General features: G+C 47.0%; 2 protein-coding genes across 2 annotated transcripts in view; one reads left to right on the top strand and one right to left on the bottom strand.

Annotated features, from left to right (window-relative positions):
• The window catches only part of nbas (NBAS subunit of NRZ tethering complex), a 190981-nt gene extending 174227 nt beyond the window's left edge, over positions 1–16754 (bottom strand). The window contains exons 1-13 of the mRNA XM_035422884.1: positions 16604–16754; positions 15963–16014; positions 15576–15612; positions 13620–13697; positions 13281–13328; positions 12701–12744; positions 8202–8335; positions 7724–7857; positions 5828–5926; positions 2875–3013; positions 2565–2630; positions 2167–2295; positions 907–970 (exon numbers count right to left, since the gene is read on the bottom strand). Of these exons, the coding sequence (XP_035278775.1) occupies positions 907–970; positions 2167–2295; positions 2565–2630; positions 2875–3013; positions 5828–5926; positions 7724–7857; positions 8202–8335; positions 12701–12744; positions 13281–13328; positions 13620–13697; positions 15576–15612; positions 15963–16014; positions 16604–16696 (1117 nt within the window). The 5' untranslated portion in view covers positions 16697–16754. The remainder of the gene's footprint in view (positions 1–906; positions 971–2166; positions 2296–2564; positions 2631–2874; positions 3014–5827; positions 5927–7723; positions 7858–8201; positions 8336–12700; positions 12745–13280; positions 13329–13619; positions 13698–15575; positions 15613–15962; positions 16015–16603) is intronic.
• Positions 16755–16988: 234 nt separating this feature from the next.
• On the top strand, positions 16989–26315 carry ddx1 (DEAD (Asp-Glu-Ala-Asp) box helicase 1). Its single transcript, XM_035423145.1, has 26 exons — positions 16989–17083; positions 17350–17401; positions 17647–17710; positions 17818–17847; positions 18305–18401; positions 18520–18567; positions 18971–19054; positions 19390–19473; positions 19592–19668; positions 19891–19963; positions 20072–20148; positions 20420–20534; positions 20663–20801; positions 20931–20991; positions 21207–21305; positions 21421–21510; positions 21660–21848; positions 22601–22652; positions 22812–22958; positions 23340–23431; positions 23547–23619; positions 23723–23795; positions 23998–24040; positions 24362–24457; positions 25160–25280; positions 25960–26315. Exons 1-26 carry the CDS (start codon positions 17068–17070, stop codon positions 26088–26090), a joined length of 2223 nt encoding a protein of 740 aa, XP_035279036.1. The 5' UTR covers positions 16989–17067; the 3' UTR covers positions 26091–26315.
• The last annotated feature ends 1003 nt before the right edge of the window (positions 26316–27318 follow it).

Raw genomic sequence — 27318 nt, 5'->3', positions numbered from 1 at the left:
TTTTACCTGTCCTCTGTTTAAAAACAAGCCTTTCATCTTTTTTTTTTTAATTTCATTAATCAGTCTCGCAATTAGTAACATTGTGGTGAAGCCACATCTTAAAGATGACTGCTGTTACCCCACACACCAACCGAAATAAAGTCTCCGTCCTTCCCACATCCTCCTTCAAAAGAAAAATCAGTAAAAGCCACATCACTCCCTCCTCTTTTATAGATATTCATTTATTTTCCCACAAAAGCTTGACGATTTGTGTCATCTTGTACTACCACAGTTTTTACTGTGTGCAAAGTACCATTTGTATTTATAATTTATATTTCTACTCAAAGTATTTCAAAAGGATTATGGAGTATTGCTTATTCTCCAAGCTTCTTTTAAAGTCATTTAAGAACCTAATCGGCCATTTTCTTGTATTGAAATTAGTCTGCGGCACGAAAAGACGGGTTATATTTTTTGTGGTGGTTAATGTCGGATCCTAAGACCTCCCAAACAGACTGTCACCTCACGCGTTGCTGAGATAGCGCTAACGCGGTGCGATTAAACACACGCGATGTTCGCGCCGCGATTGCACGTCACAAAAAACCACCGGGACACCTAAAGCCCTCTCACGGAGGAGCGCCGCCACCTCCAGAGCGCCCAGAACAGAGCCCCAGCAGCCAGCATTAAAATCACACGTAAAAAAATAAATAAAAAAGAATCACAGGACGAATCCACAGCCTTTCATAATTCAGGCACGTTCTCTCCTCCTCTCCCACCCCCGCCCCCCCCCCCGTTCTCGCGCACTCCGGAAACCGTCGGGCGTAATTAATTCGCTCCGCGGCCCGGCGGTACGCGCGCGGCAACGGCGCTCGGCAACGGCACGCTCGGCAGAGTCCCGACTCCATTTCGGCTCCGGAGGAAAGAGAGTACCTCTTATTTTCTTCCTTTTCTCCAGTGAGTTCTTCCACTCCGGGTTGATCTCATCAAAACCGGGCTGTGGAGGGAGAGAGGGGGGGAGAGAGAGAGAGAGAGAGAGAGAGAGAGAGAGAGAGAGAGAGAGAGTGTGAGAGAGAGAGAGAGAGAGAGAGAGAGAGAGAGAGAGAGAGAGAGAGAGAGAGAGAGAGAGAGAGAGGGAGAGAGAGAGAGAGAGGCGTTTTAAGCCGGTTTCTATCTGCCCCCTGACAGACAGCCGAAGCCAGACTGCACACAGACACGAGACGCAGCCAGCCGATCCCAAAGCAACGCAAAGACACCGACACTCAACTCAAAGATGCATCATAAGGCCGGCTGGACGGCTCATCCTTTTAAGACACCGTTCTAGTGCATGGATGGGCTCTATGGTCTGGTATCTGTTAAGGCACTGTTCTGGTGCATGGATGGGCTCTATGGTCTGGTATCTGTTAAGGCACTGTTCTGGTGCATGGATGGGCTCTATGGTCTGGTATCTGTTAAGGCACTGTTCTAGTGCATGGATGGGCTCTATGGTCTGATATCTGATAAGGCACCGTTCTAGTGCATGGATGGGCTCTATGGTCTGGTATCTGATAAGGAACTGTTCTAGTGCATGGATGGGACCCACGGTATAGTATCTGTTAAAGAACTGTTCTAGTGCATGGATGGGTCCCATGGTCTGGTATCTGTTAAAGTACCACTCTAGAGCATGGATGGGCTCTATGGTCTGGTATCTGTTAAAGGCACTGTTCTAGTGCATGGATGGGCTCTATGGTCTGGTATCTGATAAGGCACTGTTTGAGTGCATGGATGGGCTCTATGGTCTAGTATCTGGGCCCTACAGTCTGGTACAGAATCCGGACTGTGCCAGTGCCAACTATGGCCGGGAGCCCCTGCAGGGCAACTCACAACTGGCAGCTGCATCGCCCAGGGACGGGAGACTTGGCCTAATTCATGATTAATTTCCGGAGAGCCCGACTTGCCAACCGCAGATAAGGAGATAAGGAACAGCTGCTGACATCACGTGCTTCAGAGGAGAGCCCGTGCTTGTCTGCACAACCCCCAAACTGACTGGGAATGGCTGAGTGGCAAACAGAGCTGGAAAAAAACTCCAAAAATATGGGGGAAAATAATAAACGGATTCATCGCATTTCGGCATCAGTTGACATTACTCGAGTAGCTGCTCAGCGTTAGAGTGGGAAGGCGACGCGGAGATTGGGAGAGGGGGCCGGGCTTTACCTGCGAGTCCTGGGCCCATCCCGCTCTCTGTCTGAGGGACGGGACGTCCCACAGGGTCAGCTGACCCGAGAAGTGAATGGCAGCCAGGAGGGAGCCGTCAGGAGACAGGCTCATCCGGAAAATTCCGTCCTGATGGGACACCGGGGGGGGGGGGGGGGGGGGGGGGATGATGGATGAACAGACAGACAGGTGAACGGGTGATGAACAGACAGGCAGACAACAGACACAGAAAGACAAGATAGACCGATAACTTCTTATTGGCTGTTTTACAGGCATTTTACAACATTATAAAAGAGAAACAGGCAGGACCTGAGAGAAACAGGGCCGGGTCAGAGACAAAACAGGGCGGGGCCCAAGAGAAACGGGGCGGGGCCTGAGAGAAATGGCGGGGAAAGTACCTTCTCGCTGCTCTGGCTCCCGAAGAACGGCAGGCTGGGGATCCTGAAGAAGCCTCTCCTCTGAGCCTGCAGGCACACGGCACACAAAGCAGGAGACTTAGCCGCGGCCGCTAACGGCTGCACCGCAGAGACAGAGGTGTGTGCCAAACCCACACCCACACATTACATAAAGGGCTCCAAAGCGCCCTGGTGTAACACAGCAAGAGGGTCAGAGCTGGGGGGCGATGAGGCCAGTGCGGGGCAGTGACCGGGGGGCCAGGGGGCCAGGGGGACAGGACGGGGGGGGGGTTAGGGCTGAGTGGCTGCTCACCGAGGCCATGTCGTCCTCGTAGCTGGTGACCTGCTTGTAGTGCGGCGCTCCGGACAGCGCCCGCCAGGCGGTCAGCCCGCACCGCGCCGCCTTGGACGACACCTCGTCTCCGCCCTCGCAGCCGCCAATCAGCAGCAGCCTGCCACGCCCCGGAGAAACGCATCATCAGCCGAGAGGGCGGAGCCTAACCCTCAGCGTACATACATGCATACAGGCACGCATACACACACGCATGCACACAGACACACACCCACACATGCATGCATGCTCACACACACACGCACGCGCACACAGACACACACCCACACATGCATGCATGCTCACACACACTTGCATGCATGCTCACACACACACACACCCATCAGCTCAGAAGACTTCAGCATATTCATTGACATTTACAGTTGGAGCTCCACTGCTGACAATGGGGCATGACCTCTGTGGAGGTCCCAGGTTGTGACCATTAGAGAGTGACCTCTATGGAGGTCAAAGGTTATCCTTTTCATATGTTCTGCTGGTGTTCAGCCTCAGGCACTCGTGATCCAGTGCTACTCAGAACACAGGTGACATGCATCCTGAGGCACGGACAGTGGCTCCAGCAGACAGGATGTTATATGGCCTCGTATGTGTTCTGTATGTGATTCACTGCAGGTACAGCAGTAAAAGTCCTGATTAAACTCAGTGCCAGGCCTTAATCCTGGTGCGCTTCCAGGTGCTGCCTGGATGCAATGCGGTGCCGTCAGAAGCAATACGTTTTGTGATAAATCACTTCCAAAAATAAAATATAAAAAAGAAAATGTGAAGAACGCTAAAAGCTGAATGCCGTTATCACAATAACCGCGACAAAACAGGTGTAGGAGTTCAGAGCGGATCGAGGCGGGAGGATTTTCTCAAACAATCCGACGGGATGCCTCTGATGCCTCCGCCTCGCCGTTCAACGGGGGGGGAGGCAACTGCGGGGCCCCGATAAGGCGGACGCGGGGGTACCCGCGCGCGCCGACAGGCGACGTCCCACAACCGCCACCGCGCCGCCTTAAATTATGCAAATTACGCCAGCGATACCGCGTGTAATAGGCCGGCGCAACAAGTCCTCAAAAAAAAAAAAAATCATCAACAACAACAACAACACAAGAATAATGCATAAAGGCCTCTGAGATAACACTGCCCTCTGGTGGAGACGGGGAAGAACAGCGGTGTCACCAACAACCAGGAGTTTGAAGAGCCGAGCGGAGAGAGCAGAGACGTGACATGCTGAGGCCGGGGAGTTCATTTTAGGAGCGCGAGGCTTTCGCGCACACACCACCCGCCAGCTACAGCGGCTTGGTTTTCCGATGCAGTCGGCACAAAATGGAGCGCCGAGAGCCACAGCCATTGACGGGAGCGCCCGGGGCGAAGATGTTAACGCTGCGATACGGAGCGTCACGCAGAGAAGCAAAAAGACAGCAGCGCGCTTCTGCGCCCTTCAAAAGCCTCCGCGATTCAGATTCACCTTCCACATCCGGAATTATGACACATATCCTGTTCATTAGCTACCGTACTGACAATATATTACTTAGTACAGTTCGTATGAATTAAACTCGAAAACAGGACGGGAAATAGTTCAGCGCAGCGATGGATAATTATCCAGAAGTCCCATAAAAGTCACTGATCTATAAACGCAATGCGAACACCTGTGTGACACTGTTCAAACAGAGTGCAAGATGTTTTATTTTATCTGAACAGGCCACGCGCTCTGTGTTCGTTTCCGTGACCACAGAGCCCATAATTCCGTGCTAAATAATGAAACAAACGTAGCATTAAATGACATTCCTTCAGCTTAAAAGGCCCCAAACCCGGCTCCCCCTGACTGACGCCGTGATGAAGTGTCAAAATTTTTTGGGGCGACAGCCCGCAAAAGACTCCCGAAGATAATCACCTGCGGAGGCTCAAACCGCCATCTCGCCAGAGACCAGCGACGGCTAATGTGGGCAGCTGTGACAGTCTGCCCCCCCCTCACTCCCCCACCCCCCCTCCGTGCTCAGACACATCCTCACACATCAGCGGAACCGATACCTCATCGCCTCAACGTTAAGAAATGCCCTTCACCATCGCTAAACCCGAACACAGGCCTTTACCAACAACAACAACCAAACAAAAACAAACAAAAAAAAAAAACAAGCGAACGAGCGTTCTTCACAAGCGAGCCGCTCTGCGGGGGAGGGGTCTGATATTGCAGCTCGGCGGACGGGGGGGATTAAAAGAGCAATCTCTCATCGTCAGAGCAACCGCCCGTGGCAGGGACACGGGAAAGGCCACGGCTGTCTCTGCCGCTTAGGCCCGGAGAGGAGAAAAAAATGCTGTCGCAACCGAAAAAAAAAGGACAAATGTTCTCTTAAAGAAGAGAGATGCCAACCCCAATCAAGCCAGGGCACTCGAGTCGAACCCAGAGCACACCGGCTTTCTGATGCGGTCCAGAACTCAGTGCTTCCACGTCACTGGTACAAGCGAGGATGTGAAAGGGGGCCTTTATCTGACACACAGGCCTATTTGTCATCCGTCTGTGCATTCTCTCTGATTAATATACGTACGCCTGGGGGCCTGAAGCAGCCAGAGACAGAAAGCGGTAAACCAGTGCTGCTGAATTGCACAGCGCTACTGCTGCTGTAGCCAACTCCAGCACAGGCCACTGTCAGACCCCCGGTGAGGACTTTCGCTTCTGAAGTGTGGTAGGGAACAGACAAGCGGCCATGTTCACTTGGAGGGATTTAGAAACGTATTTTGACAAAAAGGAAGAAACTTGTTGTTTATGCACTTGTTTAATTTTGTCACACCAATATGGAACTACAAAGGCAGTAACAAATCGCAAATCATGTACGCACAGTGCATTATACACACATTGTCATCAGCCAATCGGAATCAGGCACTCATCCAAGTCACGGCATATAAGGAGCACAGCCATTGGTCGGGTCATACTCACCGATGCCCGGGGTGGTAGACGGCCGTGGTGATGCCGTGGGAGTAGTGTGGAGCGAAACTGAAGCTGTGGTTCTCCTGAAAGCCCTGACTGGTCGCCACGCTGCCAAAAAAAGGAAAAAGAGAAAAAAAAAAAGAGCGTCTTAATCCGCGCGCGGTCGCCGAAACGCACATCGAGGCTCGCGCTCAACGCGACGGCCCCGACGCAGCGGCTTCAGAAAAGCCTCGTTTCGCCCGCTCCGCCCCGGCTGTATCGCTCCCGGGCGTTAAACCCACACCGCGGCTACACCGCACGAGGTTTTTAAAAGCATCTCAGAGAATTAACGCGCTGCGGCGGATTACGCGGCGCGCTCTCAGACGCGGCTAATTAGCGCGTCACATAAATTAAGACTGCTTAATTTGGACTAAAACAAACTGCCCAAGTCGGGCCGCGGCGTCTTTCTTACGCCCCTTATCAGCCGAAAGAGGCTTCGAGGGTCTTAGGAGAGGAAACTGAGACGGGACGAGAGAGCGGAAAGCAAGCCCCGCTGTGCTGTTGGCGGAAACGGCGGCCCAGGGACCCGCGTTTAAGGGATTAATGAGACAACGGAGGATTTCCATGAGGATTCAGGGTTTTTTTTTTTTCTTTCTTTCTTTCTTTCTTTTTTCTCCTCCCTCCCTCCCTCATCATACTGGTATTATTTTAACTAAATCATGAACTCTGAAAAGCATTCACACTCTAATGGCAACGATGTGACTAAACGAGCAGACTAATGAGCATATCAAGCAACACTTACGCAATTTGAAAGTAAGAATCTGTGAAGCAATGTTGGAGGACCAGAAAGACTATGTAGGCTACACGTCTGGGAAGATGTCATGACACCTGGAAAACCATAGAGTTGTAAGGTTAAGATCTACACGCTGTAACACGCCATCAGCAGTGATTGTGAGGTGACCCAATTAAGCGACTGCAGTTAGAGAATATTGCTGGAATAATTCTTAAGTGGGACTGCTGTTGTCCCCTTGAGTGATTTTCTTAACCAATCACAGGCACATATCCATAGACCTTTTTTACATATCAAACAATCAATTGATTTAGAGTTTTGCACTTCCCAGGGTTTCCCCACAGTAAATACCCCAGTCATCACAGACTCCAACTCCTAATAAATATTACCCTCTCTAACCTTTGACCTCAGGCCCCCAGTAAACACAGAATCCTTGAAATGGGGTAATTTAGAATTCCTTCTCCTTCCTCCTTTTCGTCATCTTATTCTGTTTATTCTGTCAGTCTTCTTCTCGTTGTCCTTCAAACACTGCGTGGGCCTGGTTATAAATATCAAAGATAGCTCCCCAAATATATTCCTAAGCTCTTCCAAACTCAACAGCGAACTTCACATCTTTTTCCGTGATCCCTGAATGAACAGCGGGCTGACGTCCTTCAGGTGTGTGGAATCCAGTTTAATTAAAGGGAATTATGAGTTTGAAAACGAAAATTCAGCAGAAAGGAAATAAGACATGGTGTTCATGGGCGGTGTCCTCACCCAAACCCCGCCTCTCAAGCCGCTTATGCAAGTCGTTCAGACGCGTCCCACTTTCCCTCATCGCCATACGCGCGCGACCCCAAAATATGCTTAGAGCAGGTGTTTGAGACGGGATTCGGAGGTAAACTCCTCGGTTATCGCAGGTGAAGCCAGGTCTGCTTGCTCTGCTGTAGAGACCAGACAGTTCTGCCCTAGAAGACTACATTTCCCACAGGTCTCCAGCGCTGTTCTGAGAGGAACGCCCGTGTCCCCGGGGAAGAGAGAAAGTGTAACACGCGCTCGCGGAGGTCCCGCCGGAGATGTTGAAGCGAGGGCGATTCGGGTGGCCTGACAGTCAGGGAGAAACGCGGCGGTATACCCAGCATGCTCTCGGTCTTTACCTGACCAGGTAGCTCTTAAGATGGCCGCCGTAGGTGATGACCAGGAGCTCGGCGGACCACTGCGCGCTGGCCGTGTACTCCAGAAAGATCAGGCCCGCCACCGCATAGCTGAAGTCTCCTGGGAAGCTCGCCGCCTGCGGGGGGGGGGAGGAGAGAGAGAGGGAGAGAGAGAGACAGAGAGAGGGAGAGAGAGGCAGGAGAGAGAAAGGGGGGGAGAGTCGGAGAGAGAATGGGGGGAGAGAAAGGGGAGAAAGCTGAAGTGAGTGAGCGAGTGTGAGGACATGTGAGTGAACAAATGAGTGAGCAAGCAAGTGAGAGAGTGAGTGAGCGAGTGACAGAGTAAGTGTCAATGACGATAAAACGAGGATGAGTGTAAATGGAGAAGCACACAGACCGCCACGCTCCACACAGAGGATAAGCCCACACAGGGCAGCAGGCGGTACCCGAAAAACAGCCGGAGAAAAGCAGGGCCCCTTACCGGGGGGATGAGGAACAGCTCGCTCCCCATCAGGTCGAACACCCTGACGGTGCCCGTGCTGTCGGCGTAGGCCAGCAGGGTGCAGTCATGGCTCCAGGCCACCCGCCTCCAGTGGGGGCTGGGGTCCTTAGGGACTGTGGGGCAGAGGGACACACCTAAGAGCCTCACACCTCACACTGACATCATCATCATCATCACCATCATCACTTCCTCGTTTACCACAGAGGCCACGTACTACTTACACACAACTTCAAAAGCCTATTACTATTTGACATAATAATAATAATAAGAATAAACAAACAAACTTTATTTATAGAGCACCTTTCACTCAAGTAAATGAGAAGCTAAAAGTGCTTCACAACAGAGTGGAAAAGACTATATAAATACTTGGTATTTTGCAGACACTTTTAGCTAAAATGATTTATATAGGGTGCACTGCTAAACAAACATCGCTGGAGATAAATATTACAATATTTTCAGTGTCACGACATAATCAGTGCTGCTGTCAAGGTAGGTCCTGCTAGATCTTCAAATTACACACCGGGAGCCCCCTTTTCTCAACATTTCGACCCGACCTTTGAACCTGTAACCGGGAGCAAGCTGACGGAGCTCTACAGCCGCGACGCCGCGGTACCGCCGGAGCGGGAAGCTCATTCCAGCAGCCGTATTTCACTTGATCTCATTCCGCGGCGGACGGCTGATATTCGGCTCGGGCTGTTTGTGAAGACGCGGGTCGCCGCTGCCGCCACCGCCACTCAAGGCCGTGGGCGCTCGCGAAGGTCAGCCTGACGGATGTCGAGAGGCAAAGGGGATCAGGCCATACGATGGGGGGGGGGTGGGGAACCATCGGTCCGTGTTGCGGCACTGCTCGCGGTTCGCGGGTTCAACAGGCCGGAGACGGTCGTGAAAAACCGCCATCGCGGTTCAGCCGGCCAATGCGTGGCAGAGCGGCGGCTACATCAAACAATTAGCCACCGGTCTGGTGTGTCGCGGGTGGCTGCCGAGCGCGTCGTCAAACGGTCCGCTTCTTTATAAAAAGGTTTTATTCTTTATTATTAAAAACATTTCACTATTTTAAAAAGGTCTCCATTACATAACAGATGCTGGAATTGCATCACGCAGAAAAAAAAGACTCATACTAGTGGGAAAGAGGAGGACCAAAGCACGACTGCGAAAAGGAGCGGGAAATTAGCCTTGGCTAATTTTACACGTCATCGTCACGGGCAACACGTGCGGCGCAGTCTGTGGAGTAGTCGAGTCCTCGCACTAAACGACTCCCCACACACAGACGGGGTCCGATCCACACCATAACACTTTATCACCAGCCCTGGTTCTTTCTCTGTCGCTTACCTTCTGTTTTCTGCCCGTCTGAATAAAGAAAAGAATATGCTCTCCTTTTTAAAAAAAACTGCGTTGTCAATGACAATAAATTCTTTCTTTTTTTTTTGTTGTAAAAAAACTGATTACCTCTAATAGTTATTTTCCTCCAAAAAAAGTCTGTCCAGGGTGTAAAAAATCATATATAGCAACAGCATGGCATACTTTATTATTAATACTTTATTATTAAAAACACCTCAAGCTTCACACAAGTACTGAACATTCGTAATGAGCTTATCTTAATTAGCCATAGCCCAATAATTATCAATAGAGCCATATTTCATACTTTAATTAATCAGTCACTTGAAATGACTGCAACGTGAGTTGTGAACTTTCGGTACGGAGACGAATAAATCTGAAATGTGGAGAAATGAGATAAATTAAAGCCGATATCGATGCACCTGGTCCCACCGCAGATAACATTATAGCGCGATGCTAACCCGAGGTATTGACTGCACACGAGCAAACAAATTAATCACTCGCGGGCGATAAGAACCCCTCGACTACCATCTAAACGCAAGCGCAGACAATGAGGGCGAGAAGGGCCTACACTTCTCCGGAGCCCAGATATCACGCATTCATATGAAAACGTTATTACAATTGTGCGCCGAGATTTCGCCGAGGGTTTCTCACAGCGCCTGTCAATCAAGCCCAACGGTTCCCATGACGACCGCCTTATCACTCGGGTTGCGGGGGCAATGGAACAAAGATCGTGGAACGCGTGTAAGAAATTCCTTCCTATTAAGTCTCGGCAAAATTTCCAAGTAAGTTCTCTTTGTGTGCGTGTGTGTGTCTGTAGTCACTGACAAAGCACAACGGGATTAGCACGCTCACAAAATTGCAAAGTGGAACCATTAATCGGCACCATTATGCTCCAGATAATTAATCTAAATTGATTACAAAGACTAATGCGCTTGAATCAGTATAAAATATGACTGCATATGTTCAAACCATAAATCAAATTCGCTCTCGGTTTGCTCATAAGCTTAACAGGGGCATATTATTAACAAACAAAAACAAACTGTTAAAGATGATTTCGTCCAACTGCCTGTGAGAATTTGCTGTCGAGCGAAACACAAGGTATTATCTTCGGTAGTTTTCAAACATTCCTGTATAAATTAACCCAAAAAAAAACAACAACTCACAAAACGGGCACACGCTGCATTCTGTCCATCATAATGGAAGCAGCAGCTGCTGATCAGACCGAGACTCTCACACGCCACCACATTTACATACAAATTGACGGAATGTTCCAGAAAAAAAAAACCACTTTGAAAAACAACACATCTGAAACCCTCCTTAGAAATGTCCTGCAAGAAGGCAATTTACCACAATACCTTCAGACAATATCTACAATCCGTCAGAATAAATGAAAGTAAAACGGTGTGGAGGAGGAGGCGATGGCCTCCATGCCGCTTCCTAATGGCCATTTTGTTTACGATTGAAAGAGCCGCATTTGCATGAGTCTCGGCGCACATTTTCAGCACTGGGTGCCTCTCTCTCTCTCGCCAGTAGCTCAAGGTACAATTAAATTGAATTATGTGCCATTCTTTGTGCAATCACGTCTTCTACCCACAAGTCCAGAAAATACATTTATCTGCACCACACTCCATGAATTATGCACCAAAGACAAGGTGCGCCGCAATTCATAACGATTCCTCTTTTAAAACCCAGGACCATTTACTTGGGATTTCCATTAAATGAAATATGAGCATGGCTGATTTTATTGTGCGTTTGGGCCCGGAGCTAAAAAAAAAATCAAATGCGCTGTATGTTTGAAACGGCCAGGCAGGAAATGAAAACGAGCGAGCCAAGACCTTCTGGGGGGGGGGGGGAGCGGTCTGGGTGGTGGTGGCGGGGTGGAGGAGGGGGGAGGGGGGGGTGTCCAGGCTTGAAAAACCAAAAACAAATTGCGTTCAAACCGAGCGCTCCGATGTCCAATTGCTTGCCTCGTTCAATTATCGCGGCGATTAGTTTCGGCTCGAGCGGAGTCCTTTGTTAATTACTGCGACGAGAGGAGCCCTGATTAACTCTGGCTTGTTTTTGCGGGTTGGTTTCTAATTAATGATGTATCAATAAACACTACAAAGGAACGCCAGCGAGTGAAGTGCATGCGAATCACCACCCTCCTGCCGGATTCCGCTGCTCTGCAGCAGACTGGGGGCCAGACTGGAACGCTCTCAGACTTCCAGAATCTTCTGAACTGGTGGAGATACGAGTGGCTAGAACAGGGGGGTCTCTGCAACCCCGCACCCTCGGAGAGGCAGTTTGCGCATGTTTACGCTCTCGCTCTGCGCTCGAATCGATCGATTTAAATCTGCTGTTTGGGCAGGTCACCTCACTTCACCTCTGGACCGCGTGTCCTAAACCGCCCGCCAATTTTAAGCCAGGAACAAAAACAGGCCCTGGCAGGAACAGGCAGGCCCTGTGGCTCTCCGAGATCAGGGCAGCAAGCCCCTGGACAAAATAACACCGCTGCCCCCCGCCGTGCTTTCATATGGCCCAGAGGTGTCAAACTTCATTTCCAGGGGGCTGCAGCATCAGCTAGTTTTTGCGATTTCCTGTCAGTAAACTGCCAATTAAGGCCTTGAGAGCAAGGCGTGTGGATCCTTCAGCCAATCAATGACTCAGATGAACCGCTGGTGCCGAGAACACCCCTGAACACCAGCAGACACTGCGGCCCTCCAGGACTGGAGTTTGACACCAGTGATATAGGCCAACAACTGAACCAGCAATGTAGCCAAGAACTATTAATTCACGGTGAACAAAAGCAAGAGGCCACCTTCCAAACAATTTGCCTATACTTGCCTTATCTGTAAGTATAGTTCAAGTAGCACCCCCCCCCCACACCGGGACTGAGTTCAGTATTGTGCCATGGCGTGAAGGCAGGGGTTACAAACATATTTGGAAGAATGATTTCCATGTGCTTTTTCAGTTGTAGTTTTTGTTCCTTAGCAACATCACTGCTTAGCCCATCACGCTTCACAACCGTCTGACAGAGCTTACTAAGAAAATTCCCACCCCTTGCTTTTTTTTTCTAATTGTTTTTTTCTTATTTCCTTAAATATTCTCACAACCATGTGTTCGGGACAGCGGGCATTAAACAATCGAGGAGGCATTACCTTGGCACTTTCCAATGAGGGAGCCGAAGTCGTCTCTCGCGGACCTAGACGCAGGGTTCAACAGAATGAACGATTAGGCGGAGCCAAAATCTAAATCCGTCCCCATCAACAAGTATGATTAATTCGCACCGCCCCGCACAATAGCGCGGTTCGGCGGCGTCTCCGTGCCGGTGGCAGGCGCCCGATAGAACACGCTGTTTCACCTCCCCGCTCTTCAGAAGAGGGGCTAACACAGAAGCGTGTCTGTGGGGGCCTGATATCGCCCGTTTCTCACAAAAGAGTTTGTTTTCCTCGCGACCGCCCTGGGTGATTAAGCAACGGGAGACGGTTGCCAAAGTGAAATAAGGAGAACGGGCAGTTCAATTTGCCGGCAAATTTAGACGACGCCTTATCCGCCGGTACAAAACCCCCGACATGCCATTAACCGTGGGCGTGCTTCGTCTCCACTCTCTCACCGTAAACACTTCCCGAATTAATATTTACGCCTTCCGTGAGCTTTCGTACGTTATGAAATATAGCCATTCCCCCCGAATTCATACGCAGCCAAGCCAAATCGTTACCGGGATTCATTAAAACTCACCTGATTTCCACACATTGATCCTGAACAACTGCCAATAATTTCCCATTACTGAAAAGAAAGAGAGGGGGTGTTGGGGGGGGGGGAAGACAAACAATGAAATAACGCATCGGAACTAACAGACGTCAACATCAGTTTGGCATGCTAAACAAGCTCGAATTCTCAAGACTTTGTTACGGGGTGGTGAATCAATACCAAGCTGGATTCGAGTAGCCTTGTCAAGTTTAAAGCGTGTAATTAGATGAGTGACTTGGCCGAAAATGAGCCTCGAGCAGTCCTACGAATCGGGAGGGAGGGAGGGGGAGAAAAAGAAAGGAGAAAGAAAAAGTTAATTGAGATTACCTTGCCAGCACCAGCTGCCAGTTAATTTGTTTACTGACAAGTCGAACAAGTCCCGCAGGCAGGGAGGAACTTGAAGGGCTGTATTACAAGATCAAATATTTATCCATTAGGACCCAAAAAAAGCCAATACAAGCTAAAATAATTACCATGTCCTCGGAGCGCGGAGTGGGAAACAAGGCATCGCTCAGGCGTCAGTCGTCCCGTTACTCAAAGGAAAAGCACTTTATTTGCCGCATAAACAATGCATGCTGCGCTTTCGCTTCGGGAAGAATAATTTTTTAAAAATTAAAAAAATACTGCATTAAATCACACAAATCTGCACAAAATGTCATCTGGGTACCCAAAATAAATGACATTCAAGGGAGGTTTCCATTCATACCATTTTGCAGATTCTCTTGCCTGGGTGTCTGTTTTTGTTATTAGTGCAATGACTGAGATGCAGGCAGGATCGAGGACCACAGTGATGCAGCTCGTCTGATGTAGAACTTCCCTACGCCATTTTTCTGTCTCGTTTAGGGCTCTTAGCCAATAGTCTGCATTTTGAAATACCACCTTGTTGATATCAGTTCTAAATTAACAATGTAATTGCAGTAATCCGTTGTCAAAACAAATGATTATCCATGCGTCATGGTTTATTTATAGAGAACAGGAAGCATCTAGTAAGGAACAGTCTGGTATATGTATGCAACGACATGACAGTTGACTTCAGCTAACGCACACAAAGTGTTTGTGGTCATAGCAGGCATCATAATAACTAGAGGGCACACATCGCCATGCTCACAGTGCGTTACGTTTCTATTAAAAATGGCATAGAGTAGCCACTTAAAATGCATCGGTTTACTTTACGAGGCCAAAAAATAAATGGAAACCGATTGAATCGCAGCGGCGTCAGCGCTGGTGGTGGCGGCAGTTATTGAAAGTGCTTTACACTGTCGCTGCCCGCGCGGGCCGGTAAAAGGGCAGCAACAGCACGCACCAGCGGCTATTTGGCCGAAAAGCCATTACCCTCTGCGCTCGATTAGCCGCGACGTTCCGCGCAAACTGATTAATACCCAACGAGAGGAGAAACAGTATGTCGTCACGCGAGCGTGCATTGCGAAATGTCGGTCGCATAGTTATTAATAACCTCAGGGTCACGCTTTTTTGAGATACACTAACAAATGACACAGACCATTCAGATGCGTTTTAATCCTGCTACGGTTGTGTATTAATAGAGCAATAAAACACTATACAGCGGTGTAGCCTGGAACACTACTGCTTGGGTGTGTACTATATTTGGCATATAGCACAACTTTGACCGTTATGGCATGTCTTTGGATTCTCAGATTCCCTAGCAGTGACCACTAATGGCAGGGTTGCAGGGTGCCAAGAATAATATGTCTAGGACTTTTTAGGACTGCTCGATGGTCTTCGACCAATGTAGAATTTTGTCTCCTGTTAAATCCCATTGAGCTTAAATCCCCCCCGCCCCCATTTATACTGGTAGTGTGATGGAGGTCCTGCACCTAGAACTGTCCAGATATTCCAGAATCTAATCCTGAACATGTCACCACATACTTTGGCAGGGAGTTCTACAGGGTGCATCACAATTAGTCAGGTGGGTGGTCAGTCAGCAGGGATTTTCCCACCTCACTGAGCAACGCTCATCTGGATGAGCTGCCTGGCTATGCTACTGAACTGCAGTGTGAAAGAAGAAATGAACAGTAGCTGTTTGAATACTGTTCAGAGGACACCTATGGTAGTCTTCTTGGACCAGAATTACTGGTGGACACTGAAGAGATGGGACAAGCATACAAATTCAACTGGGCATTCCAAATTGGCCAAAATGCAATAAATAAAATGGGGATAAAAGCAAAAGCAATAATGTCATTGTAAGAAGAAGAAAAACCATTACAGTTTCCAGAAAATTTTGCATCTGGGCATTAAAATAAAAACCAATCACTGCATCCAACTTACCTGTACCAGAGATAATGTAGAAGGAATCTAAATGGTCCTAAAAACAAAGTAAAAACACACATTTTTTCAAACGTTTTTAAAAAAATCTGCATGCGAAGTCTGTGTGGTTCCTCACTTGAAATCAGTCACATGTAGGAATATCACAAACAACGATTAAACTACATATCACATTTAGTCTTGATTTAGGCTAGGTGTTTAAGCATTGCAGAGAATACACTGCTCGTTTTGTAATTGAGTCTCGCCCAGATTCAATCTAGTCTGTGTCAGGCTGGCTCGGAAAAATAATATGCATCTCAATTATGTTAGCCATATCGCCATTAAAATGTTGGTAAACAAAACTGTAACTACTTGTGTCCTTTCCATAGTATGCACAAGCAACGTTCTTACCAGTAACGGCCTTTGCGATCACAGATGAACTGCGTGTATTGCTTCCTCTTAACTGTAAAAGCAATGAAAGAAACTATTTATATTCTTACATTTGGCTGACAAATGTAGATTAATGCCTCCTAAGTGCAATACGTGCAGCTAGTTAAAAAAACTGCATGCAAGTACTGCAGAGACAGACAAATTGAGTGCAGTAACATGCTACTTAAAACTTTTTTCAGTTCGCGATCAGAAAAGAAAAACCGGTCAAAACGGCTAACTGCTTAAAACTGTTAAGCTAGCACTAATTAGTACATGCAGGTGAATGGCATGTGCTGCTGGGTATAATATTTACAATATACAGGTAGCTAGCCAATTGATCCACTGTTATCAATAGCTAACTATCAGAAAGCTACATGCTATAGCATGTACCGTCTCATAGCTAACGCATTTAAAGTACTGACTGTCAATTAGACATGATTAATGTTGTATGGCTAGCTAGTTAAGCTCACTAACTGCAATGCCAACTGGCATTCATCGATAACTGGCTACGTGGCTAACTGACAGGAGCTGTCTCAGCATGCAGTTATGAAAGAACTTGCCCGTCATACTCCAGAACAAACAAAGTGGCAAGGTACTGTCATCAAATGGGAATGTTCACAAACCTGAGTGTCGGTCTCCGGTGGCCATTCAGTATTTATTAATAAATCGTACAAAATATTCTCTTCTTCGCTTTCAACAATGATATCTTCAGCCATGTTTACGGTGAACAGCACAGTCAGTGCACTGATCTACGGTCTCCTATAAGGCACAAAAATGTAGGAGACCGCTTCTTTCGTAATTGTTTTCTCCCAGAAATTCAGATAATGAATTATATTTAATGAAGAGCCTTAATAAGAAATCTATTGTTAGAAATACATCAGATAAATGCTAAGTGATTGATTACACCCTAAAACAAATCATGTCCGATGGTTATATTAATGAAACATTTTTGTTTTAGCGAAAGGAACGGAACTGAATACTGCAGGAAACTGCACTCACTCCGACGCTAATAAAGTGTCGCACTCTGTCATAGAAATCAGTACACGTTACATCCGGTATATTTCTTCGTCGGTGGCAGACTGCAGATATGGCAGCCTTTTCTGGTAAGATATGACGACTTGAAATATAACATACTCATATATGGCACTCAGTTATTGGTGTATTTCAATGTATAGCTACTGTACATTGCCTGATAGTATGTATTTATGAAATACCTCATATTGGCTAGGTAATGTTACGGATCATACTGAATCAGTCCGCTGGCGTAGGTATTTTAGTCCATGACAATTCATGTATTGTGCTGACTTGGCCAACTCCTTGTGACATTGCGTTTTCTCTTGGACATTCTAATCTGTTCTTCTTTCTCCAGAAATGGGTGTGATGCCTGAGATTGGTCAGGCGGCGGAGGAAATGGACTGGCTGTAAGTAACCTCCAGTGCCTTATGCTTGCAGGAGAGAATTCAGTGCACATTTGCCCTGACAGGGGCCCTCTGACTAATTACCGTTTTTAATATTAAACAGTAGCTGTGTGGCTTAGCAGCTTTTTTGATCGTTTGTTACTGAACATACAACATGCCCGAATAACTTGTCAAATCGCGGCAGTGAAGGGGTGAACGAATATTTTGAAATATGAATTTAGTTTCGTTCTTTGCCGCTGCTCTTGCAGACTTCCAACAGACATTCAGGCTGAGTCCATTCCTTTAATTCTTGGAGGAGGAGATGTGCTCATGGTGAGTTTCTGAAAATAAATCAACTCAAGATTTTTTTATTTTATTAAACAAGAAAATTAGTCTTCTAACTAGGACAAATGTTTCTGACATGTTTGTGTTTGACACAGGCTGCAGAGACCGGTAGTGGGAAGACTGGGGTAAAGTAAAGCTTTATTTTATTTCTTATAAGTTTTGTGTTTCTCAGAAAAGAAATTGTAAATAATACTTAACATATCTTTAAGCTTTTGATAATGATCAATGTAACTGCTGTAGAACTGCAATTTCTGGGGGGTTAACTACCACATTCAGCATAAAATAAGTCTCACTAAATCACTGCTGCCCCTTGCACATGGAAATAAATGGACATAGATTACATTACTCAGCATTACTGATTACTCTGTAAGAGTCTCATATCCACAATCACAGGAATTGCTGGATATTTACCAAAGCAAGTTTGATGGAAAGCCTAGCTCATGTACACTAAGCGTAGCTGCTCCCCACTGTGGCTTGAACGTGCGACTTCCTGGTCCCATGCCCAGTTCTCTAACAACTGCAATACAGTCAAATTATAATGCAAAACTGCAATATGTTTTTTGCTGCACTGTCTCTTTGAAGGCCTTCAGCATTCCAGTCATTCAGATCGTGTATGAAACACTGAAGGACCAGCAGGAGGGGAAGAAGGGGAGAGCTTCGGTCAAGACGGGCGGTGCAGGTGCAGTGCTGTGTTTTAAAAAAAAAAACTTTCACTTCCACTGCCAGTACACTTGAGGCGTTTTCACAAGATTAACGTTTTTTTCCATTTATTTATTCATTTTATTTTTATTTTTCAGTGATGAACAAATGGCAGATGAACCCATACGACAGAAGCACGGCTTTTGGTATGTAAATAAAACGCACTCATTCATGTTCATTGCTATTGACATTTTTTAAATGGCTATTTGCTTCCATAAGAAGTGTAACTGCTGAATCCACAACTGAATACTGGTTTTCTTTTTGCCGTTTTATTTTTTTCTCATTGAGGGCGTGCAGGATTCCTTTGTCATTACAGACTTCAAAAGCCACACCCATGTGACAAAATAGTATGCTGAAGTATACCTAAAGTTTTATACATAAGAAAATTTGAAGTATAAGTAAAGTTTATATCAAGTATGCTTGTATGCTGTTTTTTTCCATATGGGAAAGCTCACCTTGCATATCCGTAATAAAGACAGTTGCGTGGTAGCTAGTTTTATTAGAGTGCTGATTGGCTGGTCTCTTGTTCCATGGCTGCTTCTTCCACAGCGATTGGTCCAGATGGAATGTGCTGCCAAAGCAGAGAGTTCAAGGAGTGGCACGGGTGTCGCTCCACAAAAGCAGTGACAAAGGGTGAGCTGCCCCGGTCTCCGTATGTCAACAGCAGTGGCGCTGACATCACTTCCTCTCCCTGCCATGGCTGTAGTTCCATTGCTCTTGAAGGCCCCGTTTGCATTGTTTACTCCAAAACATGATAAAAGACATAAACTCAGTATGTTTGTGTTTTAATGGAGCCAAAAGGAAGCATTAGGTCGCTCATCCCGTTGAAGCCATCAAATCCAGACCGTGTCATTGCCAATGCCAGCAGTCAAGACGGGTGATGCACACATATCACAACATACACTGAAATCCACTCTTGTGTTAAAAGCAGTAATTACATTGTTGAGTTCCTCTGTTCCTCTGCCCAGGGAAGTACTACTATGAAGTATCTTGCCACGACCAAGGTCTGTGCCGAGTGGGGTGGGCCACAGCCAAAGCTGCCCTGGATTTAGGCAAGTTCCTCAAAGTGCCAGTGCACTGCACCACACTTGGAGATCACATTCCTCTCTATTATTGGTCTGAAAATGCATACCTAATGTATTTATTTATTTATTTATTTTATATCATCAGGCACGGATAAATACGGATTTGGATTTGGAGGAACGGGGAAGAAGTCTCACAACAAGCAGTTTGATAGTTACGGAGAGGTAACTGTTTAACCCTTTTTCGGTGTGAGATCACGGATATGTGATTGGAGTGTTCTTAACTGAACATTATAATGCTGATGTAACAATCAATGTTGGTAATTAAAAGTAATGTAGTTGTAGAACACTGAAAATACATTCCAGAAAGCCTACTCTACAAAGGGTTCAAATTAATATGTTTTAAATGCCCAAGTGTTGTGTGTCAATAATCTTTGTTTCCTTCAGGAATTTACCATGCATGACACCATAGGATGCTACCTGGACTTGGATAATGGTCATTTGTTATTTTCCAAAAATGGTATGGACACTTATGGCATCTTTAATAAATGTCAATCAAATCTTAACCTCTGTGTGTATGATGTGTGCAAACCACATAACTGGAATAAATGTATAAATTCTTTTTCAGGGAAGGAGTTGGGTTTGGCTTTTGAGATCCCAGCGCATTTAAAAAATGAGCCATTCTACACTGCTTGTGTCTTAAAGGTAAAAAAAAAAAATTAATTAATTAAATACTCCTTAACCCAGGGGTGCACAACCCTGTTCCTGGTGATCTACTGTCCCATAGGTTTTCATTTCAACCCTAATTTTGCACACCTGATTCTACTAATTAGCTGTTGAATGAAGTGTGCTTTGTTAGGGTTGGAGTGAAAACCTACAGGAACAGGGTTTGGCTGCGTTGCCTGAACCATGTGTGTGAGATACGTATTTATTATCTCAAATCTGTTTGTAATGCCACTCCTTCTTCTTGTTCCAGAATGCCGAGCTGAAGTTTAATTTCGGCGAAGAAGACTTCAAATTCACCCCCAAAGAAGGCTTCGTGGCTCTGTGCCAGGCTCCGGAGAAGTATAGCGTGAAGTCGACTCAGTCAGGTGATGCACCTGTTCGTTCTGTATACTTAAAAATGGAAAACCGCGTCTTCCCTGGTGTTCGTTAAACAAATAGTTTAATCCCACATAAGACTGATGCTTGTGTGTTGTCGTTGTTGTTGTTACTGTAGGAAGTGCCCAAGTGAGTCAGGTGAAGAACATGTCCAATGCGCCGAAGGCCCTCATCGTGGAACCATCGAAAGAGCTTGCCGAGCAGACGCTCCACGTCGTCAACCAGTTCAAGAAATACGTGGATAATCCTCACCTGAGGTGAGAGGGGCTGTGCAAACCAGCGGGAAAGATTTGCGACCTGTTCACTTTTTTTTACGATGGTGATGTATTACGCTGCCTTCTGGCCGTGGATGTAGAAAGGCACGCCGTGACCAAACTGTCTTTTAGGGACCTGTTAATCATCGGAGGCGTGGCCGCCAAAGAACAGCTCTCCGTCCTGGAACAAGGGGTTTGTCGCTATCATTTATGTTTTTTTTCTATGCTATGCTTTATGACATTGGTCTTGCGACTTGCGCATTTTGTCTGTCGCGGATGAATAATTCCGCTAAATGCATTTTTAATGAACACGTCAGGGCAAACTGGGAGGAATATCCTTCCAGAGCGTACAAAGTCCGGCCTGTTTTAACAGCAGAGTTGATGTTCATGACTTGTCACCCCTGTCAGGTCGACATAGTTGTTGGAACGCCCGGTCGACTGGATGACCTCATCTCGACCGGAAAGCTGAACCTCTCTCAAGTGCGGTTCCTGGTTCTGGATGAATGCGTATGTGAAACGCCTGGTTAAATTCTGGTCAAATTCCTTTGCTCTATAGCGGGATGGGGTACCTCTCAGGACAGGGGAGAAATTAATAAGTTTTCTTTCCGTCTTCCCATGGTAGGATGGGCTCCTCTCAGCAGGATATACTGATTTCATCATGAGAATCTACAACCAGATTCCCCAGATTACATCTGATGGAAAGAGATTACAGGTGAAAACCCTCCTCCTTCAATCTAATTTTTGTTTCCCCCCCCCACAAACACACACACACACACACACAGTAGCTCACCGTTTCATTTCCACGTTCTAGCAAAGCTTACATCAGGAGTGCCTTCACCGATTGGTCGATTTTGTTTCTAGGTGATCGTGTGCTCGGCGACGCTGCACTCCTTCGACGTGAAGAAGCTGTCGGAGAAGATCATGCACTTCCCCACCTGGGTGGACCTGAAGGGCGAGGACTCCGTGCCGGAGACGGTCCACCACGTGGTGGTGCCCGTCAACCCCAAAACCGACCGGCTGTGGGAGAAGCTCGGCAAGAACCACATCCAGGTAGCTAACGACGGCGTTAGCGGTGCCAGAACGCGCCTGCCCTGTTCAGCAGTGACGCGCTTGGAATTAAACTTGCAGTTCTTGTGTGAATAGTGAGGACCCAGTACTTACCCGTGACCATAGTGTGGTGCGAACGGGTCAAACGCGGGTCGAACCCGTGTTCGGTATCCCACATCAACCCCCCTGGCCCGGGTTTGGTGTGTGAAAGAGGTGGAAGCTTCCTACTGGGCTCAGTCCAGGCTTGCTATCGACAGTGCTGATCTTCAGGAAGATTAGGCGGATCTACAAAAGTAAAACAGAACATAACATAAAACATAATGATGAATTCAGGCCATTCAGCCCAACGTTGCCCGCCATTTTCCTACCACTAAAGTGTACGTAGTGCTTGATTTACCTACAAACTAGATTGTATCTAGCACCGTATCAAGCCTGGTCTTGAAAACCCCCAGAGTTTCTGCCTGTACTGCATGGCCTGGCAAGCTGGGACACACACGAATGGTTTGATGTCGTATTCAGGTGGCCATTACATTTGTGAGCATGCAGAGTTGTCCAGGTTTTAACAGCCGGAAGCACGCGGTCTTTGAAGTAGCGTTTCCCCGTAATGATGGACAGTCGTGTTCTTGCCCTTTTTGGAACTCTTGTCACCTCGGCACTCGCGTTTGCCGTTTCCTGTGCTGGGGTACGAGAATAGCGTTCGGGTTGTCTTGAAAAAGCCGCCAGGCCTTGTGTGATGCCGATTTCCTGTTTTGCAGACGGACGAAGTGCACGCTAAGGACAACACGAGGCCCGGCACCAACTCGCCAGGTTGGTTGTGAATTCAGCGTCGAAAAGCAACGGTTAAATAAAGATCCCCCGTTCATTTTAGAATTCCTTCCGCTCATTGTGAGGTGAAACAATTTGAGACCGTGCGAAGATGTCATCGAGACAAATAACCGAAAAAAACGTGTGTGTCGGTGTTTCCAGAAATGTGGTCTGAGGCCATTAAAATCCTGAAGGGGGAGTACGTCGTCAGAGCCGTCAAAGAGCACAAGATGGATCAGGCCATCATCTTCTGCAGGACCAAAATAGACTGCGACAACATGGAGCAGCACTTCATCAAGCAGGGTGGAGGTGAGGACGGACGGGGATTGTTATTTGCATCCTATCTAGAACGGCGCGTGTGCCAAAAGCTAACTTTTTTTTTTTTTTGTTGACGAGCACTTCAAACATATTACACATACAGCTAATCACAATGAGACTTTTGGGTATTTTGCAAGTAGAAGATTGTCAGTTTAACAATGTGCCAACTAAAGGTATCTAAATTAATTTGCGTTACACACACCTGCGTGGCTGTAGTTTCAGTCGACTGAATTTCAAGTTTGAGTGAATAGCTGAGGTGAGCTTCCTCACTTCTACGCCGCTTTGAGACCCTGAAAGGCGATATATGAATGCAATGCACTATTGTGATTGTTGTGAATATTGTTATTATTATTGTTAATATTATTATTTCAGGACCGGACAGGAAAGGACACCAGTTATCCTGCGTCTGTCTCCATGGAGACAGGAAACCCCAGGAGCGCAAGCAGAACCTGGAGCGGTTCAAGGTTAGCGCTAACGCTACGCCGCGCGTACGGACGTCGAGTCGCTCGATGACCTTTTTACGCGATCAGCGGTCCGCCGTTTGACCTCACGGCGCCTTTTTCCCGACTGTCGTTTCAGAGACAGGAAGTGAAGTTCTTGATCTGCACCGACGTGGCGGCGCGAGGGATCGATATCCGCGGCGTTCCGTACGGTAAGAACGCCGGCGTCCGGGCTTGCGTGCTAGTTTCGTGTAAGACAGAAAATTCCACTACTTTTGGGAAATTCCACTGATGGGAAATTCCGCTGCTTTTCAGTGATCAACGTCACTCTGCCGGATGAGAAGCAGAACTACGTTCACCGTATCGGAAGGGTGGGGAGAGCTGAAAGGTGTGCCTTTACTACATTATAATCATAATCATAATCATAACGGACATTCATATGCATTTCATCTCTAGCACTTTTCTCAAGTTCTATGCACAGTGTAAAAAGTATGTGTAATGCAGTTGAATTTAATGTCTTTTTTTGTTGTTTTTTTATTTCCCAAAATGATTGTTGTTCATTTTAAAGGAGTGTAATTTTAATATTTCAGGATGGGTTTGGCCATATCGATGGTGGCTATGGAGAAGGAGAAGGTAAAACCTCAATCAAAACTCATAACCTGCCTTGCGTTTGTGTATTCAGGCATGTTCTGCACGGTTTGTTTGGCCTGTCGGCTTTTTAAAGTCTGAATGGTTCAAAATCCTACATCAGTCACACATGGAGGTGAGGGTGGTCTGAAGCTTTAGTTAATCATTCCACCACTTGGAATCTTTGAGGATACAAAGTGAGAGTTTTTTTTTCACTTTTGTGACGCAGTGAAGGTATTCTTTTAGTGCGCTACTTTAGCGGTAGCATGCCAGATTGACGCTTGTGAGGATGTGGGGTCGTGACCTTATCCCCCATCTTGTGCACAGGTGTGGTACCATGTGTGTGCCAGCAGGGGGAAGGGCTGCACCAAGACCTGGCTGAAGGAGGATGGAGGATGCACCATATGGTACAATGAGAAAGAGGTGAGGCCTGACTCCTGCAGGTAACTGTCGCCATGGAGACAGCATCAGCACCACTTAAATTCAATTCAGTTTTATTCTGAACATAAAGCACACACACACACAGTAAAACATCCAGCATTAATTTAACTCTAACAGAGTACATGTGAGTCCAGTAGGGACCATGTGTACTCTGTAAGAGTTGATTTAACACTGAACATTTTACTCTGAAGATCTGCCCTTTTTTGGGTCTTCTGCACAGTGCTCCTGTGCTTTAAAAATAGCCTGGAAAAACAACTATATTGAGTCGTGCAACAGTCAAGATGCACAGCAGTGTGTGTGTGTTAAATTTAGTGTTAAATCAGCTCTATTTCTATCATTTCTTACCTTTTAAAGAGACTGCAAATCTCCAGTGGGGACCAAATGTATTCTATCAGAGTGGATTTCACGCTGAGCGTTGAAAGCTGTGTACATAGACCAACAATGCTTCTGCATTTATTATTTTATTTATGCTAACATGTGGCATAACAGCGGTCAGGACCAATCCTGATCAAAGACTACGAGTCCCACAGCCCCGGGGGCTTCCTGTAAACCCACAGCCCAATTAAAGCCCTCGTATACCGGTCTGAGCGGAGTAACCCGATCCCAGTAAAAAATACACTGCAGCAGTGTGGAGGTTTGATGAGGTTCCGCCTCCCCCTGACCCCCCCCCCCCCCCCCCCTCAGCTCCTGTCCGAAATCGAGGAGCACCTGAAGTGCACCATCACCCAGTGCGAGCCGGACATCAAAGTGCCCGTGGACGAATTCGACGGGAAGGTGACCTACGGCCAGAGGAGGGCCACCGGAGGTCAGTCCGCGTTCCGCCCCGTCCCGTCCCGATTATGCGAAATGGGAGAGCACTGATTGGCTGCTTTAATGTTCGCTGAATGTTAATACTAAATCTGATTAGGAGTGTTTCTCATTACACTGTTCACATAATGTAGAATATGTGGAGGCAAAGTAGATGGAATTGCAGTATAATTGTTAGGGAACAGGGCTTGTAATTCAGAGGTTGCGGGTTCGATTCCCATTTGGAGAACTGCCAGAGAGCCCTTGAGGGAGGTACTTAGCCTGCATTGCCTTTACTAAGTATCCAGCTGTATAAATGCATATGTAAAAATGTATTCTGAGTGAGTAACTTCGTATAACAGTGGCTGCTGAATGCTGAAATTTAAATGTAATGTAACGTGTCATACAGAAATCTTCCATTCACACAGTGCGTCAGTAGCGGAATGTTCTGGAACAGGGCTGTCCAATCGTATCCGAAAAGGGCTGATGTGGGTGCAGGTTTTTGTTTTAGCCCAGTCTCCTGATTCAACTATTTCATGAATCGTGGTCTTCAATCAAGACCTTGATAAGTGGCATCAGGTGTCTCAGTGCTGGGCTAAAACAAAAACCTGCACCCACACCGGCCCTTTTTCAGATATGATTGAACCACCCCTGTTGTGGACCCTGTGGTTCTGACGCATGTTCTCTACCTGTCGCAGGTGGGATGTATAAGGGTCACGTGGACGTGCTGGCCCCCACGGTCCAGGAGCTGGCCAGTCTGGAAAAGGAGGCCCAAACATCCTTCCTGCATCTGGGCTACCTACCCAATCAGCTGTTCAGAGCTTTCTAGAAGGAGTCACTGCCAGGAAACTAGCACTACAGAATAGCTACATTACAAATCTACAGAAGTTTGTTTTATTTGCAGCTTAGCTGAAACTCTTTATTTCGACACAATTAAGTGGAATTAAAAAATTGGCATTTAAAAATATGCTTTCATCTGTAAACAAACAGTGTAATATGGGTTATGTTCTATGAGGCAAGTTACTTTGAAATAAAGTGCAATTAGCAAAAGCAATTCACGTGCAGATTTGATTTCTTGGATTACATTTGTCTAACGTGAGGCCACTTCCGACAACATCAAAGTGAAAATGGCTGAAGAACAGTAATTAAGCACAGAAGCCCGTGCAAGTTTATCTCCTGTCTCTTGGTTGCAGTTCCCTTTACCGCCCCTAGATGTCGCATTTGTACCATGTTTTGGGAACGCAGAACTTGTTCTGTCAGCCACACTGGAGGTCTTCAGATCACTGAAAAGGCAGTAATGCTGCAAACCGGAAGCTGAGCATTCGCAAGTGTACAACATGGTGAAATATGCATAAAATATGCATTTTTTTTGGGGGGGGGGGGAGAAATGCATATTTTTCCGTTGCCCTTTTCAGTGAATTCAAGGAACCAAGCCTGACTGGAACTTAACAAAAAAATGAATACCCTCTTTAAGAAAAGTCATTTTTCAGATCGTGGTCAGGAAGTGTTGGCACTTCCACCAAACATTCCTACAAGCGATGATTTATTCCCCTGTTGGGCAGCACACCCTGTTGTGTGTGCGTATGTGCGCGCGTGTGCGTGTGTGTGTGTGTACATGCCTGCAGTAACCAAGCAACATTATTATTTGCCTTTCAGGCACTCTTACCACAGGCGGCTTGCATAGCTTTCATTTCTCTCAGCTGCTGCTGAATAATGACTGAGTGAGCCCTCATAAACTAACTTGTTCAACCCCCCACCCCCAGGAATCAATCCTATAGCCATCTGGTTATGAACCCGGTTACTGTAACCCCTGATGACACACACACCCCATTACCACCCACAGCAGTGGTTCCCATCCCTGCTCCTGGAGATCTACCCTCCAGTAGGTCTTCGTTAACAACCCTAATTTGGCACACCGGGTTCTACCGATTAGCAGCTCGGCGAGATCTCTCGCTGTGAAACGAGGTGAGCTTTATTAGCGCTGGAACAGAAAACCTCCCGGACGGCAGATCTCCGGGAGCGCGGGTTGGGCAGCCCTGACCTACAGGGTCTCTCAG

Source organism: Anguilla anguilla, chromosome 6 (assembly GCF_013347855.1).
Source record: "Anguilla anguilla isolate fAngAng1 chromosome 6, fAngAng1.pri, whole genome shotgun sequence".
Lineage (NCBI taxonomy): Eukaryota > Metazoa > Chordata > Actinopteri > Anguilliformes > Anguillidae > Anguilla > Anguilla anguilla.
The sequence above is the reverse complement of the archived record's forward strand: the minus strand, read 5'-3'. Positions and strand labels throughout refer to the sequence as shown.

Coding starts and splice junctions, on each gene's coding strand:
- ddx1 (XM_035423145.1), top strand. Junction 18,402..18,519: donor GGTCAAGACGGGCGGTGCAG/GTGCAGTGCTGT, acceptor TTTATTTTTCAG/TGATGAACAAATGGCAGATG. Junction 18,568..18,970: donor CGACAGAAGCACGGCTTTTG/GTATGTAAATAA, acceptor CTTCTTCCACAG/CGATTGGTCCAGATGGAATG.